This window comes from Biomphalaria glabrata, chromosome 6 (genome assembly GCF_947242115.1).
Source record: "Biomphalaria glabrata chromosome 6, xgBioGlab47.1, whole genome shotgun sequence".
Lineage (NCBI taxonomy): Eukaryota > Metazoa > Mollusca > Gastropoda > Planorbidae > Biomphalaria > Biomphalaria glabrata.
Genome location: NC_074716.1, coordinates 21,112,228 through 21,133,164, shown reverse-complemented (window position 1 = coordinate 21,133,164; position 20,937 = coordinate 21,112,228). Strand labels below are relative to the sequence as shown.

The 20,937-nt window shown below is 33.4% G+C and overlaps 1 protein-coding gene across 6 annotated transcripts in view; it reads right to left on the bottom strand.

Moving 5' to 3' along the window:
- LOC106066332 (protein unc-80 homolog) overlaps window positions 1-20,937 on the bottom strand; it is a 53,331-nt gene that overhangs the window by 27,217 nt on the left and 5,177 nt on the right. For 4 of the 6 annotated variants that reach the window (XM_056031583.1, XM_013225323.2, XM_056031584.1 and 1 more), the window contains exons 4-36: window positions 20,315-20,467; window positions 19,985-20,194; window positions 19,274-19,457; window positions 18,999-19,186; window positions 18,290-18,501; window positions 17,607-17,657; window positions 16,817-17,175; window positions 16,549-16,645; window positions 16,262-16,455; window positions 16,037-16,119; window positions 15,698-15,941; window positions 15,082-15,187; window positions 13,996-14,237; window positions 13,613-13,794; window positions 13,117-13,280; window positions 12,803-12,944; window positions 12,288-12,438; window positions 11,373-11,612; window positions 11,070-11,254; window positions 10,689-10,904; window positions 10,453-10,588; window positions 8,813-9,058; window positions 8,543-8,677; window positions 8,300-8,416; window positions 7,721-7,926; window positions 6,952-7,164; window positions 5,844-6,017; window positions 5,575-5,713; window positions 5,339-5,447; window positions 5,075-5,147; window positions 4,431-4,565; window positions 3,986-4,172; window positions 1,966-2,094 (exon numbers count right to left, since the gene is read on the bottom strand). In XM_056031583.1, coding sequence (XP_055887558.1) covers window positions 1,966-2,094; window positions 3,986-4,172; window positions 4,431-4,565; window positions 5,075-5,147; window positions 5,339-5,447; window positions 5,575-5,713; window positions 5,844-6,017; window positions 6,952-7,164; window positions 7,721-7,926; window positions 8,300-8,416; window positions 8,543-8,677; window positions 8,813-9,058; window positions 10,453-10,588; window positions 10,689-10,904; window positions 11,070-11,254; window positions 11,373-11,612; window positions 12,288-12,438; window positions 12,803-12,944; window positions 13,117-13,280; window positions 13,613-13,794; window positions 13,996-14,237; window positions 15,082-15,187; window positions 15,698-15,941; window positions 16,037-16,119; window positions 16,262-16,455; window positions 16,549-16,645; window positions 16,817-17,175; window positions 17,607-17,657; window positions 18,290-18,501; window positions 18,999-19,186; window positions 19,274-19,457; window positions 19,985-20,194; window positions 20,315-20,467 — 5,602 coding nt within the window. The remainder of the gene's footprint in view (window positions 1-1,965; window positions 2,095-3,985; window positions 4,173-4,430; window positions 4,566-5,074; window positions 5,148-5,338; window positions 5,448-5,574; window positions 5,714-5,843; window positions 6,018-6,951; window positions 7,165-7,720; window positions 7,927-8,299; window positions 8,417-8,542; window positions 8,678-8,812; window positions 9,059-10,452; window positions 10,589-10,688; window positions 10,905-11,069; window positions 11,255-11,372; window positions 11,613-12,287; window positions 12,439-12,802; window positions 12,945-13,116; window positions 13,281-13,612; window positions 13,795-13,995; window positions 14,238-15,081; window positions 15,188-15,697; window positions 15,942-16,036; window positions 16,120-16,261; window positions 16,456-16,548; window positions 16,646-16,816; window positions 17,176-17,606; window positions 17,658-18,289; window positions 18,502-18,998; window positions 19,187-19,273; window positions 19,458-19,984; window positions 20,195-20,314; window positions 20,468-20,937) is intronic. The other 2 variants (XM_056031586.1, XM_056031587.1) reach the window with 2 other exon arrangements.

The following is a 20,937-nucleotide window of genomic DNA, read 5'->3' as shown; positions in this document are numbered from 1 at the left end:
TGCTTTTAGAAGAAACATGATATGCATAAAAGAGAAAATACCACTGAGGCAATTTAAAACAGATTTTTAACTTACTAGGAAAATAATTCAATTCAAAGTTCAAAATTGGTGAAATTAAGCTAGTAAAAATGTCATTCTTTTTACAGTAGACACTGGTGCACTAAAGCTCTCACTGCATCTACCTCTTGGGACAAATATCATCTGTAGATAGGGAAATTTCAGGTCAACAACCTTTTGTTTTAGTGGCCCCCCCAATGACAAGAACTGATCTTGTTCTTGTGCTATTTCAAAAATTGAAACCATTCTGATCTTGGGACTGGACATGGATATCTTTTAACTTTACAAAACAATGTCATGAAAAAGTTCAAAAAAGCTGAAACAAGGCATTGTTTTGTAAACTAGTTATAAGCCACGGGAAATACTGCATTCCTCACTGATCTTCGGACTCAAAGACTAGCCTTATTATAAGAAGTAACTTTTTTTTTTATCCCTAATCTATGTAACATATAATTTATGTTTAGATCTAGATCTAGTAATTGAACATCGAAAATAAGAACAGTCTCGTCTCATAATTATTATTTTGCATTTTTTAGATACATCTATATAACTAATAAAATCTACGTAACCAATCTATTTGAGTGTAGGCTACATAAGAGGATTAAAATAAACAGATGTGAATTATTTCGATCTAGAATTTTGTAAACGTTATCTCAATGGAAACTAACAGGAAATGGCTTTATTTTATATATTTGCATGACTATATAGTTCTGTGATTAATAGCCCATTTTATTAAAAATCCGCTAAATGTTATTGCAATGTTTCTAAAATTTGAAGACTAAAGATCATTACTTTTCTAAGACAGAAAAGATTGATTTTCATAGATTCATGATGACTTCCCTTCGAGTTTGAAAAAGAGTTACATACTTAACCATCTATATATATATATAGGTCTATGGTGCACCCTTTAAATTAAAAAAAAAGCATGTTGTGTGCACATGAATAAATATACAATTTTTTAAAAAAGGTAAAGAGTAGTTTGTGTTTCAAATGATCTGCTATTGGGTTATTAATTTTTACTATGGTCTTCATCAGGTTCAAAATAGGTGCAAAGTTGCAAAGACAAGTTATGATTCCCCAAAAGCTTATCAAAGCCAAATTCAAAATGAAATAATAATAATTAAATGAATGAAACCCATAAAAGCTTCAGCCAATTCTAAGAATAATCTAGAACTTTAACCAGTTTTTGATCATTTGAAGAAATCAACAGTTTTCCTTGCTTTTGTTGAAATGTAGTTACAATTTTAAATTCATTTGTTAGATTTACAATGTGTTTGTACCTAACCAATGTTCAATTTACACATGAATCTTTGCATGCACTAACTATGCAGTGAGTGTTAGACTAGTATTTTGAGCATGGTACAAAATAGAAGAACAATTCTTAAGTTCAGTTTTATTAATTTGTTGACATTTTTCTAGTCCATGCAGTCCATGCACATACTATACAATCACAATTGTTTATTCTATTATGAATAAAAAAAGAACAGTAATCATTAGACTCAGCTCCAACAACAGACAATGTGATCATTGGAAATCCAGCACTTTTTTCAATGTTTTAAAGTTTCCTTTCTTATACATAACATTTTATTTCAAGAATAAAAACCTCGTTTTATAGTATTATTTCCAGATGATATCAGCCTTAAGTTATTAATATTATTTTTTTTATATACATTTAACAGAAAATGTTTTTACATGTTACTATTTATGTTAATCTGGACTTCTAACAAAAAAATAATATTGCTATTTCGTTTTTACATTGCTTATTATATTGGAATGTCTTTCAAACTAAATTGTTTAAGAATATAGTTTTTTCCCCTAGATAATACAACTTTACTGATTTTAAACTAAATCTGTCCATTAAGATATTCTAATACTAAAGCAAATCTAAAAACAAACAAAATTTACTACCTTCCGCGGCAAGTCTACCCCAATGCAGACTGCCGTTTCGCCAGGACATGCTGCGGCTTTGGTTATTGGCCCGATTGGTTGGGGCCAATGATACACGTCTTGCCGCCAGTGACATCTCTTCCTGCACGACTGTCAGACATGTCCAAACAAGCAAACAATGGCACAAATGTACACAAGCTGAGAGGAACCCGCGCTGGCAAAAAGGGACATACAAATATGGTTTGCTGACGTCCAGCCCAATCTTAAGCAACATGCATATCTTTGTTCTCTTTGAAAGAAAGGGTATCGTTCTTAAAGATAAAAGTATTACCTTAAAACAAAAGTTTAAAAACCAATTCATATTTTCTTTTATCGATGACCACATATTGAAGATTTTAAAAACATCTTTTCAGATAAAATATGAACAAATATTTATTCACTGGACCGGAGAACAAATTTATTCAAACAAAGAACTGCATGCGTAGCTCGGAAAGGGAATTGCGTCTGCCTTTTGATACGTAGATAATGTCACTTTTCACCAGCACGCGCTGTGACTGAATGGTTAAAGAGATTATAAAACAAATGTTATCACAGGAGTCATGGGATGGAACAAATCAAACTGTCATGTTGGATGGACATATTAGTGGTGGTGCTGAGTTTGTCTTGAGGGTATCAACATTCCAAGTGCTAGTGTTCTACTTGTAATAGGAAAGATCAATGTGGAGATATACTTGATTACTTCTTATGGATACATTGTATTCTTCATGTGAGCAGATGAAATAAAACTAAGTCTAAAACAAAATTGTTCAAACTAACTAGAATGTACTAGAAATAAATGAAGATATATGAATGACGTATCTTTAAAATAAAAAAAAATAAATATATATAAATATAAGGAAAAAAACATTTAGGGCCTCTCAAAAAGGTCGGACATCATCATTTGTGAACTTATTCTTTCTCTCAGCACAGTCACATCTTGTATAAACCATAGGAAAATAACAAACATTTTCTGAACATACTTTGGACTTTATTGTATGAATTGTTTCGGTTAAAAAAAAAAAAAAAAAAAAAAAGAATACAGATACTTCAACAAAATCTAAATGAAAATCATTGAAGCATTTTTTAAAAAAATGTTTAATACAAAATGAGCAATTAAAAAAAAAACAAAAAAAAAAACAAAAAAAAAAACTAACAAACATACACAACATTCTAGCTAAGTTCTATCCGACAGATTTGAGAGGCCAGCGATATAAGAAAGCTTTGCAAGATCACAATATTCACATCTAATATACAATGGTGAATGTTTGCTAATTAGAACAAGCCTTTGATTAAGTCTGGAGCTGATGACATTTCAAGTCAAGGGTGGATGATGTGTATGTAAGTCAAGGTTAATGTCTTCATGTGCTTTCAAAGCATTCCTTTTTCTAATGCCAAATGTGACTATTTCAACATAACATTAATCAAATTAATATTAATGAGATTAATATTTTTTTATTAGAATGATACAGGTGATGTGATGTGCAACAAGGTCAAGGTCAATATCCTAGCATCTGGCAAACTTTTAAAGAATGAATTGATTGCATGTGATAATCAGCAAGTCTTCAAATGTTGTTTTTTTAAATATGATTTGGTAACAAGGAAATACATATGCCAGTGCTGTCATGCAGTATTTATTTGTGCATGGCACAACTTCACATCCTCAGCAGTGTACATAAAAATAGTGTTTGATTTTTTTTCTTCTAAATGTTGTTGAAAAATACAGAACAGTTTTACATCTTTTTAGATGGTTATTTATATACTTTGTTAGCTTTTGCTGGTTAATTATTTACTGAGTAGAAGTCATAAGCCTAGAATGTGTGTAAATTGAAAAATTTAAACTGTAAAATATTGACAACTTAAAAATGTTGATGCAATAAATTTCCTAAATGTTTGAGAGTAGAACTGATGTGAGACATGGATGTCAACATGATGATGTCATTAGCTTCAACTAGTACCATAAGGAGTGTGGTGACAGGGAGGAGGCTGGACAAGATCAAATTACCTTCCTCATGCCCTTCCTCCCCATGGTGTAATAATGGTTCATATGCAGCATGCTGGGCTAGAGGAATGGTGGTCATTGGGAAATTTTCTCTCCCTATTCTTTTCCTTTCCTCCTCAGCAAGGAGAGCTTTGCGAATCATTTCCTGTTGCTGCTTACGTCGGGTGGTGGTTGCTGTTACCAATGATTTCTGGGGAAAAAAAATCAAAATGTACTTTAGAGGCAAATTTCAAACAAAAAAGAAGAGACATTTGTAAGTCCTAAAAACGTATGACATTATCATAGTTCTAGTTCTAGTCCTAGGGTACTCCAATAATCTAATGGCCTAAGCTATTGGTAAATTCTGATTTGTCTAGCCTAGGATAACCTTATTTTTTTGTACACATTTATCTAGTTATATAAGCCTTGAATTTAAATTTTCTATTTGCTTATCTGTAAATTCTCTTACGGTCTCCTCTTGGTTGACAGTCACTTCTTCGATATTAGTTTTAAAGTGAGGCATCCACGGTGGGTCTACAACCATCAGATTTGGTAAACCAATTGTTGGAGATGGCAATGTGAAATCTATGCTTGGTGGGGGAAGCTGAAAACATAACATATCTAGACATTTTTTTGTGTAAAATTGTATGTCTATAGCAAGAATGAACCATATGCTCATTATTATTAGATAAACGTAACATTAATTTTTTTTCCCAGGATATGTTTTAGATGTGTTCATACAAAGCTGTTTACAATTTACCAAATTTACTTTACAAATGGTTTCATAAACTTAAATGTATCAAACGAGGTCTAGCCACTGCGGTGAATATGCAGTCAAAATGTGCACTGATCAAACAAATGTGAAAATGTTGGGAACCCCTGACCTACTTTGAACTCTAGACATTATGTAGTGTGATTTAATGAAAATGCAAACTCAGAAATGTGTGACTTATTTCAAACTCAGATCCTTATAAAGTTTAGTTGTGAGGAAAACTAGCTTGAACTTTTGTTGGCACTTCTGTCCTTTGAATGTCCTAGTGTACATTAAAAATACTTCTAACTATAAGGGCAATAACATGCATAAAAAAGAGAGAAAAAAAATAACAATCCTACTTTAAAATAAAGATTTGCTCCTTCCTCCATTCTAGGCCACACTTGATAACGAAATTTCCATAAAGAGCCAAATCTAATAAACAACAACAAAATTATTTCTAATTCTCTGCATGTTATTATGATAAGGAACACATACACTCACACAACTAGCATGCCTCTAGAAGAGTTTGTCTACAAATCAAGAGATGAATGTGAATTTTAATATAGATTATATACATAATATGAATTTAGATATGATTTCTAATCAATTGCATCATAATATACCTAAGAACTGCATTGATTCTTTGGTTGGTTTCTTCATGTTGAAGTTCTTTGATGATCATATTTCTTGCTTTGTCTGAGGACTTCGCCGATGATAGCAAAAACACTGAAGCTTGAAAAAAAAAATGTATTGACAATATTAATGAGCCATTTTATTTTTAAAAAAATAATCTTTAATGTCCAAAGCTCTAATAAAAATCTGTCTACAAACAATTTATGCAAGTTCAATGTCTACTAACCAGCTGCTGCTGCTAATTCCTGATCACTTTCTAGCATGAGCTCCCAGGCAACAGGCATTATGTCAATAAAGTGTTCCACATTAAGAACAGGCACTGCCTTAGTAAGTATGGCCATGGGACATTGAGTAAGTCTATGAGCCTGGAGAGAAGGTATAGTAGAGCATGAATGAACCCAGTAGGCCTATATTGAGATATTGTAGGTTATTCTATATTCGTGGTAGCCTAGTACACATTGGAATGTGACTGAAAGAACTAATTAGTTGGCGCACCTGAGATGTCAGATACTTGAGAATGGGAGGGTCTTCTTTGGTTTCCCTTGGCTTGTCATCTTTTTTTGTACTCAGTTTTAACTTTGTTATGGAAACATCAGTCTTGATCTTCTCTAACAGTGGAGTGCTCTCCCTTCTCCTTGCACTTGGTGAGGCCACTTGGAAGATAGATTCCTGCAAACATCAGCTCAAACTATTATCAACAATTGAGTGTAACATGTAAGTCTAAGTGTACTTCTTCATGGGAGTGTGGAAGAGGAGGGGTAAAGCGCTTAGCTACCAAACCAAGAGATTCTGTGTTCAAATCTCAGTGAAGACTAGGACAGGATTATTAGGATGTCCTTGAGTTCACTTCTTTGGGTACTTGACTTTAGTTAAGAAAAGTAAAGACAGTTGGTCATTTGCTGGTCACATGACATTCTCATTAACCATTGGCCATGGAAACAGATAACGTTTACATCATCTGCCCTAAAAAGGGCAAGGGGCACTTTACTTTTACTTTACTCAGCTCTGGAAGAAAAGATAGCCGAACAGAAAATGACTGGTTTCTCTACCATCAAACCAAATTCCACCTTCACCTGCTATGTATGTGGACAGGAATGTCTCTGCAGAATAGGGCTCCATGAGAATATTTATCTAAAGATATGTTCAACAATTAGAATAAAAGTAAAACATTGTTTATCTGGATGTCAGTTATACAGAATGCCAAATATCTGAACTGGCTTTTTTTTTGTTTGTTTTACATTATGGTATCAAAAGTGATCTTGCTGATGTGCAGTGAAAGATCAAGAATAATTTCTCTCAATAATGGTAGGCTACAATATATAAAGCTTTGTTTCCCTGTATATTTTGCTTGAATTTAATGTTTATGTATGAATTTTCTTTATATTGTTGGTGAAATGAATTGTTGTTTATAATATTCCATATTTGGTTATCTCAAGGATCAATATTCTGGACAGAACCTGTTCCCAGTTAACCCAGATAATCAACATTCTGCTATTTACAAGACAATTATTATGTTTTTGTTCCTTGTAGGAATTTGTATTAGAACAGTTAGTACAGTCAATATATGAAACATTAAAAACTGACATTAAGACTTTGTGTTTACCCTTCTTTTCAGTTTTTCTTTCAATGTATCTTTCTTATCTTGTTGCTGCTTGCTGCTAGAATCTTTTTCATCTTCTTCAGTAGACTCGTATATTTTACGAAGAGCAGCAGTCAGCCTAGTACAAGACCTTCGCTGACGTTCATAACAGTTGGGATGGCAGAAATTTTGATGAGTACAGATGAAATTAGAGAGATTAGCCAACTGAACCACAACCTGGTTAAGGAAACAGTTATGATTTTATATACAAATGAGAGACTATTGAATGAAATCATTTAATGTTTAAAGTATTAGTTCAGAAATAAATAATTACGTGTCTAGGTGCAGCCAATATAATTATGATTGTGTAAGTTGACACATTAGTCTTAAACAATTGAAACTTGAGGGTCACTAAAATACGCGTGTAGGATCAAAAAGGTGATGTTACACAAGATGTTATTCAAAGTGATACAATTGCTAAGAAATGAGTTGTTCAAAGTCTTGCTATGGAGTGTGAGGGGAGGTACAGACACATTCGTGTTTGTATCTTTAAGAAGCATGCTGCTGACTGGGCTCTATATAGCATTCACTGGCAGCCAGACCTACTGTGTCATTGTGGTGCACATTAAGCCTAAAGATTAGAATAGACTTGCACAAAACAAAGCCAATCTTCACTTTAAAAATACTATGCACATGCTGTAAGTTTTGCAGTATTCTCCACAATGTTTTGGCAAAAAGTAAATTTTACTTAAAGATAGCTCAAAGCTCTCTAAATGTTGAGACATTATCTAACCTTAATCCAAGGCAGGTTTGTGTACAAATGTTCATCTTCTAGCTCCATTTCTTTATCAATGGGAGATTCCTGTGTGTCGTCGCTCATCATGGTTACAGACTCATTGTCTACTTCAGCTGGTACGTCTTCTTCAACAAGCTTAGCATCCGACTGAAGTGAGTGACTGCTTATTTTACGAGACTTAATGCTGCCACCATGTTTAATACCTGATAAAACAATTCATCAACATCTTTTGATTAACATTACCAATGAGCATGTCAATCATTTTTTTTAAAGCAAATAAAAAGATACAAAATACAAGTTCAGGAGATATTATGTAGGGATGCACCTCAAATGTTTAGAGGTCCAAGTTTTACAAGACGATTCCTAAATTCTAACTATAATAGTCTGTCATTTAATTTTTTTTAAAGTTTTTATTTTTACTATAAACTAGTTAAATTATAGTTTTCTTATAACGTAATAAATTACAGACATAGTTTAGAGCAGTGGATAATTATGTTTATTGATAAACTAATGATTAAACTAAAGCTATAGACTAAATACTGAACTACAGTAATAAATATTAAACTATAAAATTACTTCCTCCTCCACCCTCTGGACGTGAAAGCTTGAAACTTCGTCGGAAACTAAGATTATGTCCAGAACCTCGCCGAAAGTGTCTCAGTAGTTTCTGTCTGCCTTGAGCTAATCGACGAACTAGAAGAAAAATTAAAAGAGTTAAAATAAAACACAGTTCAAAAATTATTTTGGGGCTTCAATGCATTCTCTTCTATTTCAAGCTGTTAGACAAAGTATTAAATACTTTACAACTTTAAAACATACCCCTTTCTTTTTTATCCTCTGATGTGGCATTTGGGTCCAGAGCAGACAAAGATGTAGTACTACTGTGAAGAGAGTCAGACCGTTCTGTGAGCACAGCAAAACTAATTTTTCTGTCCCCTGGACTGCCAACATTATCTGCAGCAAACAATATAACACTTCTAGACCCAACAGTGTATTTTAATCATTTAATAAAAAAAGTTTTATTTTAGAAATGCTTCTTGTCTACCAAATAAAATTTGAAACTAGTTTACTTCCACTAATGCAACTTACTAAAATTAGAAGGTAGTTCTGCTAAATTGGATTCTGAACTTTTGTCAGAGTGACCAGGGCTACTGACAATACTACTGTAGCGACGACAAGGCACATTTTTTTCCCACATATGTTCCCGTTTCTGACTTCTGGATCTTGGGAGATACTGGAATGTTTCTCTTAAGAAAGTTGTGATCTCGACTAGAACTAGACAGGCTAACATTTTCAGTGCATATGGACATTCTTTTCCTTTTTGATTCACTGATGCTGGTCAAAGTCAAGACAAAATATTATTATTTAAAGGAACAAAGAGCAACATGCTGGAAGTTGTTTGTTTTTTTAACTCAAAACCAAAAAAATGCTACTATTACATAAGTACACAATTTAAACATTCTTCTTCTTCTTCTAGCCAGCTTTATTGCTGTTGAGCTGTGAGCTCTTTTGCAGACTGTGCCAAGGAAAAAAAGTGTGCTGTTTTCTTCAGTTGTTCAGCACTGCCGTACAGGGTGTTGGTTATGTTGGGCTGTAGTGGAAGTAGGGTCTGCCTAAGGTGGATTAGGGAGGGGCATTCAAAGAGGATATGGTTTACGGTTTCAAAGGGGTGGGCACAGTGTCTGCAAAGGGGGAGTTGTGTGGAGTTTATTTTGTTCAGGTGGTAATTTAATAGTGGTGTGTGTCCTGTTCTTAGTTGGAAAATTGTAGATTGTTCTTTGCGGGGGAGGAAGTTAATACTGTCCAGTTTGTTAGGCGTAGTCATTTCTTTGTACATGGCTCTGCCTGTGTTTCCTGATGCCCATTGGTTGCGCCACTCCTCTTTGTGATTGTTGACTAACATTGACCTTAGGGTGAGTTAGTTAACAGGTCTATCTGGTTGTTTCATAGATGAACCTGCCTTTGATAGCTTATCTGCCTTTTCATTTCCCATGATGCCAATGTGTCCAGGGATCCACTGTAGTGTGATATTGATATTTAATTTTGATATCATCTGATGGATTATCACAATTAGTGTTGTCAACTCTCTTGGGCTGTTTGAGGTGTTGCTGTTAAGTGCTTGCAGAGTGGATTGGGAGTCTGTAAAGACAACAATATCTGATGGTGGTTGCACTACTTCATACAATTTGTTTTCCACTGTCTGTAGTGCTATGGTAATTGCCTCAATTTCGGCTTGGAAGTTTGAGCGGTTTTCGCCACAGGGTGTGCTCATCTCAAAGTGTTTATTTTTAGGGAAGACCAGGAAGGCACCAAGACCAGCATTGATGGAGGCTTTGAAAGCTGATCCATCTGTATATATATGGATAGCTGTTTTTTGATAGCTTTCAATTATTTCAAGCATGCCTACACTTTGAGCTCCAGTGGATTTGATTCTTTTGTTAAGGTGTTATTTAGTAAATGTGTTTTGATGGTTGGTTGTTTGTAGTTTAGTCCGGTAGGTGGTGTTTTAGGGCTAGTTCGTCAGTAAGTTGGATCAAAGTCCTTTGCTTTTTTTGGTTGTTTTTCCTATTTCTCTGTGTTAGTAATTTAATTAAACATGAGAAAAGGTCAACAGTTGCATAAAATTAGGTATTTTGTATTACTGAATTTTAGAAGTAGATGTTTGGAATCCACACACAAAAATGTTAACTTACTGGTAAATGTACTTAACTGTTCAAGATAAAGTTTACCTTCATCTAAAAAATCTTCTTCTTCATCCTCCATCCTTAACTCTTTCTTTCTTTTTTCATCTTTCACTTCATCAATGACAGCCAGTCTATCTGCATGCTCTTTAGCAAGAATGTATTCCATTTGGAGACCCAAGTTCTGTCAACACAAATGTACTCATGAGGAATAGAATACTAGATGTGAGTGGTTTCCTATTGAACACAGTGAAATCAAAAGCAACCAAAGAAAGATGCATTACCTCAGCCCAGGCATAAAACATACGCCCAGCAGCTCTCTGCAACATCAGGTTCCTGCGATAGCCTGAAGGCTGACCTCTATTTTGTAATGCTGCCACTGTGTGTCTAAAGCTTGGCAAGTTCAACTTCATCCAGTTGGGCCACTCACCCCGATTACATCGGTGAATGAAATGCGCACACTCAAGCAGAAGAGCTGCCCTAGCTGACACAGGAGCCTCCTGGAACAGCAGCAAAATCATCATGTTTCTAAGACATTTAATGTGATGGGTAAGAGATGGAAATAATAAATTCACTATAAAATCCAAAGTATAAGCTATGTGACTAAATATAAAAACAACAGAGTGAAAATCAAGGCAGACAACTCTTGGCACAATGCTGCTTACCAAATCTAACATGGCAGCAAGAAGCTGTGGGTCTGGCAATGAACCAGGAGAACAACATTCCAAGAGGAATGAGAAACGCAGCATTCCAGACTTGATCACATATTTATCCACCATGCGCTTCTCTTTAACAAACACTAGTTCTACATTGCCATCATTTTTCATGCCTGATCTTTGCTTGTAAAAATCTAGGTGATAAAAAGAAGATACAAATAAATATTCAAAACCTTGTACGTATAAATTAAAGTCTCACTAAAGTGTTTATAGTGTGAAAGCATCTGTATTTATTTCAATCTTTGCACTCACCATCACAGCTTCCTTTACGTGTCATCTTCTTGCCCAAAGTTTTAATCCCATCTTCTATTCTCTTTCTTGCACTCAGGAAGGTCAAGGTTGCTTGACTTGCTGCCCTAAAAGACATTCGTCCTCGTCCACTTGGCCCAGTGCGATGAACCTGTGCTTCACTACGACTTTCCCGTCTGTCTAGAGGAGGTGGGTCTGAAACTTGTTCATCTTCATGATCACTTTTTGTACCTCTTCTCCAACCTAGAGTTTCAGAATAGATGCAGTCAAGAAAACATTTCCAATAATAAATTACAAGATCAAAGTCACTTGAGAACAATATACTTTTTTATGAAAGGATTATAGCACTTTAATGATCTAGGAAGCACATCAAACATTCAAATAACGAAAAGATTTCTTTTGAAGGACTTCAAACTAAAATGAGTAAGAAAATTGTATCATCATGTACAAACAGTCTATTTTAAACTAAAGGCAAACATTATAAAGAAAACTTCAATGGACATCTTGGACTGTTTGATTTGAGAGTAGATTGGCGGCTGGGTTTGAATAGCCATCCGAAATACTGCTTTCTTCCTTATGTTTTTAGGACTGAAGACAACTATAATTACTTTGTAAAGGAGGATTTATTTAAGACACAATAGACCTATTGTTATATTTTTCTGAATGAAAATTATTTAGAAAGTTTTTTTCAAACCCTAATTTGTTATCCTTTCAAACATGTTTAGTAGATCCTATAAACATACCCGACACATTTATGACACAATTTGTTTTTAAAAAAAGGAAAATAATATGCATACACACAATGTTAAAAATAGGTCTATTGTAGTGTCTTAAATAAATCCTCCTTTACAAAGTAATTATAGTTTACAATAGTTTATTTAATTCTTTGAAATAAATCCTATAAGTTTAAACACAAACCTATGTTAAATTTACTAAATCTACGTCTAGGTGTTGAACTAGATTGTGGAGAGTCTTCTTCTGCTGCAGAAATACTAGTTCTTGGACTTTTCCCACCAACTGCCTCATCTGTAACTTCTGAGTCACTTGCTGCATACTGAAACATCAATGACTGAAAGGGAAAATGTTTAGTGAAACATAAACAACACATATTAAACTGCATCCACTTGTAAATGTTTAGTGAAACATAAACAACACATATTAAACTGCATCCACTTGTAAATGTTTAGTGAAACATAAACAACACATATTAAACTGCATCCACTTGTAAATGTTTAGTGAAACATAAACAACACATATTAAACTGCATCCACTTGTAAATGTTTAGTGAAACATAAACAACACATATTAAACTGCATCCACTTTAAAAAGTTTACAAAAACTATCTTGTTTTTTGTGCCAAATATTTTATAACATTTTTTAAAAAGTATTTACTAAACAGAGAACTTGGATAAATTACATCAAAATTTGATTACTTTTGTAATTTTGGTACGAAACAGAGACTTCTTTGATTTGCGTCTGCTCATAACATCTTCAGAGCTCTGTAGACTGACATGTTTAGATGACACTGGAGTTTCTTTCTCATCCCCACTTTCGGAAGTTATAGATGTTGTCCTCCTGTGACGCAGAAAAAAAACAACATGACAAATTTAAAAAAAAAAAAAGAAATGAATATGAATTTATTCTAGTAGAGTAAATAAAATAACCAAGAGCAAAACACAAGGGGAAACTATTCAATTAGTATTTTTTGTCTCATCTATGCTTGTATTTTTATGCTACTTTCTCTCACCGGATAGGAAAAACCTGTTTCTTTAAAGTAAGTGGCACTTTCTTGGCACTACTATTAAGTTTCTGTAAAGAGTCCAAAAGTCCACTTAAGGCCAACCGTCGGAATGTTCCTCCATGAACTTCTTTGACATATGCCATCAATTGCCGCACATCACAGAATAAACTCTGGGACATTTAGTTTGAACAATTAGAATGCCAATACAAAACATCTTAATGTTGATATTTTATAATTACTATTCATCAAAAAGTTAATGTATATTCACTATATGTACATTATAATTGCAAAAATGATTATAATAATGTAATTATTTCATGGGTTTAAAATATTCAATAATAATGCATTTTAAAATATCTAATTTATAAAACACATCTAAACAACATTCACAATGAAATCTTACAAAGTATTCAGAAGAAAAACAAAAAAGTTGGAAGAATTGAAAAGGTAAGAGAGAATACAAAGAGCTAAGAAAGAATTTAGAAGAGAATTAAATACTTACAATGTTTTCATTGCCATACAATTCACCAGAACACTCAACACATCGGGTGACCAGGGGCTTGATAAGGTTTGCAATGAGGACACCTTCCACTCCTCGATAACCTTCACCCCCCACACTGTGGCCAAAATTGTTAGCATAGCCTAATCTTGGGATATTTTCTTGAGACACTGACTTCTTGTGTGCTGAGAGTATTTGGTTTAATTTTTATACATTTTATGGAATCCACATGGGTTTATCTGAGACAAAATTATTATTTCATTTTCTAACACTAGTAACAAATTATCATTGCTTTTTTAAGAGTTCACAAAAACATTAGAAAAACAAAACAAGAAAACTAATTCTGCAAGTGTTCAATGATAAATAAAATTACATATATTACTAACTTATTGGAGACTGTAATATAGCTGCAGGATCAAAACAAAAGCCAAGGAATGCATGCAAGAAGTCAACTGTCTCCTGTAATGGACGCTTTCTTATGCTGTCTCTAAGGAACTTGTGGAAGAGAAGTGGATTGATTTTGTGTAGCCTTTGTAAACAGTTTTGTCCTTTCATACGGAGGTGATCACCCTGAGCACCTACCACCCCATCACCACAGCCATGTGGACAACCAAGTGCTTTGTAGATCCTGATTAGATAAACAAAAGTGAGCTATGAATATCATTTGCGACTGATATAGCTGCACAAATATTTAAAAGAGTACAGCAAAAGTTAGACATATTTCATTTTACTTTAGCTAATCAAAAGTTTTGTTAATGTTTATACTTGCATTTACAGTAAAGCAGATTAATAAATGATTCTTTCAATATTGTTTAATCTGTTTAATTAAAATTAATTAAAATAGAATAATTTAATCTTCATATGTTTATGGAATATACAGTACTTTATTGAAATTAATGAATAAATAGATATGAAAGTTTTTCAAAGATGTTAATTTATCATGCTTTGAAAAACCCAAACCAGAAAGAAGAATTTGATGAAACTAGACCCAAAGGATCTCAAACTCCAACCTGGAGAGATGTCTGCAAGTGACCACAGTTATCAACAAAAATATGTGGCAGGGTATTTGCTTATGATTGGACAACATGGAAACTTTGTATGTGCTGGCACGACCCTAGGATTCTTGCTGAGAGCAAAAGGACTGAGGTGGCCTTTGAGAGGAAGAGGAAGAAAGCTGTCAGACAGTCCTATAGAAGAAACACAAACTTGTTGAGCCAAGTAAATTTTGACCCAGAAAAGGCAATCAACACTAGTGTTTCCATATGGGTGCAGTTATTGTCTCTTTAGGATAAGATCCATGATTTAACAAATACAAATTTAGCAAGTTTCATAATGATCTCAATTTAGTGCAAATATTTTTTTTTTTTAAACCTGAATAAAAAATCATAAAGAGACAAAAAGTCTTTCTTGTTATGAAGTAGATCTGATCATTTCTTAAAACAGTTTGAAAAATAGTTATTTTGTTCCCCAACCTGAACAGACTGTCCATAGCTAGACTGTGCGCTGTTATTTCATCTTTTGTTTTTGTCATTCCTTCTGTGTTTGGCGACTGCTTACCGCTGTGCATGGCATCCATACCTAGGAAAGTAGAAAGAAAGTAGAAAGAAAGTACTAATTAAATAATTAAAATTATTTTTTAAAAAATACTTAGAACATCCAATTACAATGGTATTAATTTAACAAATTCATCAATAACAAAATGTTACGGTGACATATCTCTAGTTCGACTAAACAAAACACTTAGAATGGCAGGAGAAAATTTTTTTATATTAAATGTTAGAAAAAGTTTTCTTATTTTGTAAGAGTGATATATGAATATATATGCAATCCAAAATTATCTATGGAACTTCAGATTATAATCAATGTTCAAATTTAAAACCAAAATTGGTTCAGTCAGGTATGGACTTTTTATCCCCAACTATTAAATCCTTTTAATGTTTTCAGAATTTAGATTAGCTTTTAGAAAATAATAATGATTCATTACATCAATTTTCTAACTGCAGTATTTTCTTATATAAAAATACTGTAAGGTCAACACTGATAATAAGGTGTAAAATAAAGCTGAAATAAAGTTGTCATTACTCTTACCTTCAGGTGTCCCAGCAGACGAGTTAGGACCAGATGTACTGACTTTAGCAGAGAGAGTTTCTGAGGACAAACTGAAAGATTTGGTTTCTATAATGTCCAGATCCAGGAGACAGTTCAAGAGATTCAGCAAGACTTCACATATCCTGGGGGTGTGTTCCTTCATGGCAACAAAGTGAAGAGCCCTCAATACAACTTTATAATTGATGTGACCATTGGACTGAATATAAAACTTAGAGCCAGACACCTGAGAAAGAAAACAACAACACTCCATGTACAAAATGAAAAAAACAACAAGTATACTTGTTGAACAGAAGTTAAGTGCATTGTGAGTTCTCTAACCTCTTGCACTTCTCCATCTTGCTTGTAGGCTATGTTGGAATCTGTGTAACTACGAGCTAGAGCTGGAGATCCCAAAATGTCATCTGGAATCACAAAAATTAATTAAACAGTAATGGTCAATTCCTTCTTTAGAGCATTAATTTAAATCTTTACTATTTTATTCAAAGATCTAAATATATACCTAAAAAAACAATTTAAACCATTGGAAATATAAAGCTGTTGTACCTTTCACTTCTGGGTTATGCTCAGTAATACGAATGATAGGATGGCGGTTATTGTCTCCAGCAGAATTGACAGATTTGCTTTGCAGATCTGCCTGAGATGAAGCAGATGACTCTTGTCCACTACAGTGACTACTGCTTCCCATTGAATCTTTATCCTGTTGGCTTAAAGTGGATACACTTTTTCTGCTTTGCAAACTGAAGAACAAATACAATTTGTAAATAACCTGAGTAACATCTAAAAAGCAGTTCTTGTCAACTAGACTTACATTGGGGATAAAGAGTACTTACCTTGCTGGATGTTCAACATATTTGTCATTATTTTCTTTCATATCTTTTCCTGGTCTGTGAAGTTCATTTTCTAAATCATGAACACCATCATCTTTTGCTGTGAACATATTGAAGTTAATTCAGACACAATACAAAATTAGAGATAAATTGAGTCAATATATATTTTAAACTAGTGAAGTGTTAGTCCCAAACAATCAGAGCTAATCTTTACCAAAGGAGATGTAAAAAAAAACAAAAAACATTTTTAGTGAACATTTGTATATTTTACCTTCTTCAGTGGCATCTCTTTTGCGAAGAAATGATTTCCCAGAATCAAAGAACTGTTTTAACTCTACAACCCTAATCTTTTTGAAGGCTGGTTCTTTGCGGATTTCTGGGATAGGAAATGTTGTCATAGCTGGACGCCGCATTTCTAGGCCAGGAACATGTTTAAGAGCTTGACTGGGGTGCTCTGAAACCATACTGGTAGGAGTGTTGGGTATGAAAGTATCAGAATAGTTCATTTGTTTGTGTGGGGCCATTAACACATTCAGATCAGGTATTGGCAGAGAGGAGCTTCTGGCTCGTTCCTTGGACTCCAGTTTTTCAAGCTCATGGCACACCTCCAGCATTCTCTGATGTATGTATCTAAAGAGATGACAGAAAAGAGAATTGACCACAAGGAAAGCAAGTGTAATACGATTTTGAAAGAAAACAATACAATCAAGTTTTTAAAAAAATAAGATGTTAATTAATAATTCATTTACTTTGAATGACATAACAGTACTTGACATTTATAACTTATTCACTAAGCATTACTCTATTAAATTGATGTTTGGCAACTTTTTCCCAGCAAGGAAATAGATTTTTATTGTGTTTTTCTGTGATACTTCCCTCCCTGTTAACTTCAAGGGACGTAATTTAAGAGTATGCATAAAAGTATTAAACTTTCACAAAGATTTTAAATACTGGAATAAAACCTCAAAATACTGACCCGACAACTGGATAGAAGATCAGACATTTTTTCATATGGTCTAATAAAAGTTAAAGATACATTAAGTATTGAACAAATGGCTTACCGTAGTGACCAATATATTCCATCTTCAGACCAGCTTAGACAGAATAAACACCTACAATTCAGAAAATAAAAATTTAATTATAAAATTCTTCAGTGTTTGTAGAAGAAAAGTGAAAGGACAGAATGGCTTTAATGATAAGCAGTGAAAATATCAGAACTTATGCCTCAATATGATGAAAATCAAAATATGCAATCCTAATATGGCATATATATACACACACAAGGGAAAGTCAACTATTCTCCACAATTTGGTTAAAAATGTTATTGCAATACAAACAGGAAATACATGTACAATATTTTACAACACAATCTCTCCTTGCTTTTCAATGCACTTGGTCCATTATTATACAAGCTTCCTAAAGCTCACATAAAAGAAGATTTTTGGTTGAGCTGCGAGTCAAGAATGCAATGCTCCTTTCACTTCATCCAAAGTAAATCTGAATGCCTCACTGAGTGGACCAGACAAGTCCAATGGAGCAAGGTCAGCGGAAACAAAGTGGAATTTCTGAAGCCAGTGTAGCCAGCAGTGTGTGGACTACAAAAATGGATCTCTGAATGTTGCACTACTTAGATGCAAAGAGAACAGTACTACCAACATAACAAAATTTATAACCAAATTGCGGATAATAGCTAATTCACCCTTGGGTGTATATATTATATTTTAATACTATTAAGACAATTCACCTTAGCACACCCACATCCAGGTAACTAGCACTAAGTATATCTAATGCATTGGGAGCCCTTGTACCACTATTTACAGCAGAGGCAAGCTTCTGTTTAACATAGTCTTTGTCCACAGCTGATGTTAGTTTCAGAAAAGCATAATTATTGGAGTCTGGAAGGAAGGCAACAAGTGTATCTTTACGTCCACAGCGACAAGTTGGACCATCATTGTTCTGTGACATCAACAAGACAAGTTTTAGTATTCAGCATGAGAAGAAGAAGAAAAACTTAAATTTTAAGATTTTGCCCACATTTTAAAACCATGACTGAACATGAAGCCTAATAAAATGTAGCAGTGGCTATCATTTAATGTAAAATATTGAAATAACAATACTACATTACGGCAGAATGTCATAATAAAAAATGTCCTCAGTAAAACCAGAGAAAAAAAAATCACTTAGCGTTCTAGGTAGGCATAGGAATATGTCGCTAGATACACATTGATCCAATTGGATAACAACATGTGTCTATTTAGAAAGCTATTAATTGTTTGGTTTTTATTGGCTTTCAATTTTTTGTATTGAGCATGTATTTTCAAATGAATCCAAAAGTTAATACTTTCAATATAATCAAGACATTTTTGTTATGCAAGTCTACTTAACAGTATTCTTTCCATCAATAGCCATCATTTTGAAAGACTAACTACATCAAGAACTGCATTTATACTTACCTTCACAGGTATAACTGTGTTACAGTTCTCACATATTACTTCCATGGTCGCAGTTTGTGAGTCTGTTGTCGACAATGTGCAGATGTCACTCATCCTGGCCAATGGAGCATGTGCCGGCATATCTTCTTCAATACTATGTCTACTCATTGTGTCATCGTTTAAAAAAAACAAGTTCTCCCTGGATGTACCTTAATGGGAAATAGAAATAATTCAGCTTTAAGTAGAATATATCTTTAAACTGCAAAATCAAAAAATATTTATAAATGTTCAATTACCTTTGCCAACATAGATATTAGCAGCATTCGTGTTGACTTTGAGAAGTGACCTCTGAGCTTTCAGAACACTTCTCTGAGGTTTAACAGGTGTGGCAAAACATGGGATATCTGGCTGCTGGTACTCCCACAATGGACGCCATAAGCGAAGACCATTTTCTAATTTTAGGGACTCAAAATCTGCATCCTGGAAAATATATTTTTTTAAATTAACATTTGAAAGTAAAATTTTTCTTTAATTCCTACTCAATGACCACCCTTCTCTGGTTACCATAACATTTGGTCATGACATTAAATATAGACTAATTAGGTTAAAACAAATGATCAAAGGGATTCGTCAACCATTTTTGCAGCATACAATGAATGCATTTGATGTTTCATTCTCTAAATATTGCATGTTTTGTTTTTAGAAGTGCATATGATTAAAATTAAATTTCATCTGCTGTGAAATTTCTATATATATATATATATATATTTGAAAAAAAAATTTTTTTCAATAACAACATATGCTAAAGCTAAATACTAAACAAAACCCTTATCAATTATGAAGCCTATTTTCCACAAAACATATGTAAGCTTTATCCAACAATATGAGTTTAGACTACATTTTTATAAAAATAATACCAAAAGTATAGTATAGTTACCTACTTAAAGAACTAAAAAAAACGTATTCATATGAATTTGACCAATATAATTTCTTTAATGTGAACTCACCTGTAACAAGTGGACTAATGGTGCAAATAGATACACAAACAACTGAATGGTACTCAGAGAATGCATGTGTGGTGAAGAGCCCTTTATATCCCTTTGAATCATAAACTCAGCATCAGCATCTTCACATTCTGAGGCAGCATCAAGTATGATCCAATGCAGAGTGTACAAAAGCTTAGTCTCACTTGGACCAAAACGATTCTCTGGATTTCCCTGTTAAACAATTAATCCCTCATATATTCCATAAGGATTTCTAGGACATGTTTTTTTTTAATGTTTTCTTTTACAAATACTTGAATTTGATTTGATTAGAATGCAAGTTTGCATGATTACCTTCTTGCAGGCTGTTATAAGGGAAGAACAGGCATGCATCAAATGTGGGAATGCTGCCTGCACAACTTTCCAACGGGATACACTTTGGACAGCTTCACAAAGACTAGGAGACAAGCCATGAAGAATGTTCTGGACCACCACACGCTCAAAAGACTAACAAAAAAATGAAACAAAGAAAGAATAATTTATTGCATTACTATTTGCACAATTAATAAAACAAGAAAAATTAATTGTATTTGGTAATTTGAAAAAAAATAAATTTTCTTCACTTTATGAAAATAATTGAATACGGTTTAAGTTTCATGAATCATACTAAGTACCAAGATGTTACTTTATTTCCATAGAATCCTAGTTCAATAGTAAAATGATATTAAGAATCAAACAGTTTAATTTGAGAACTGTGTATAACAATGACAAAACAAAAAAAGAATCCCAATGGCAAATTTGTTTAAGTTTTTTTTTATAGATCTAGCTCTTATTGGAAGGCTGTCATACACATGTATGTATGTATGGTTTACACAAACTAGTGATTCTAGATAAAGATCTATGGACACATACACTTAAGCAAAGATGCAGATCCAATATTTAAATAGATTGAAGTAAACAGTTGCAATTTAGAATAT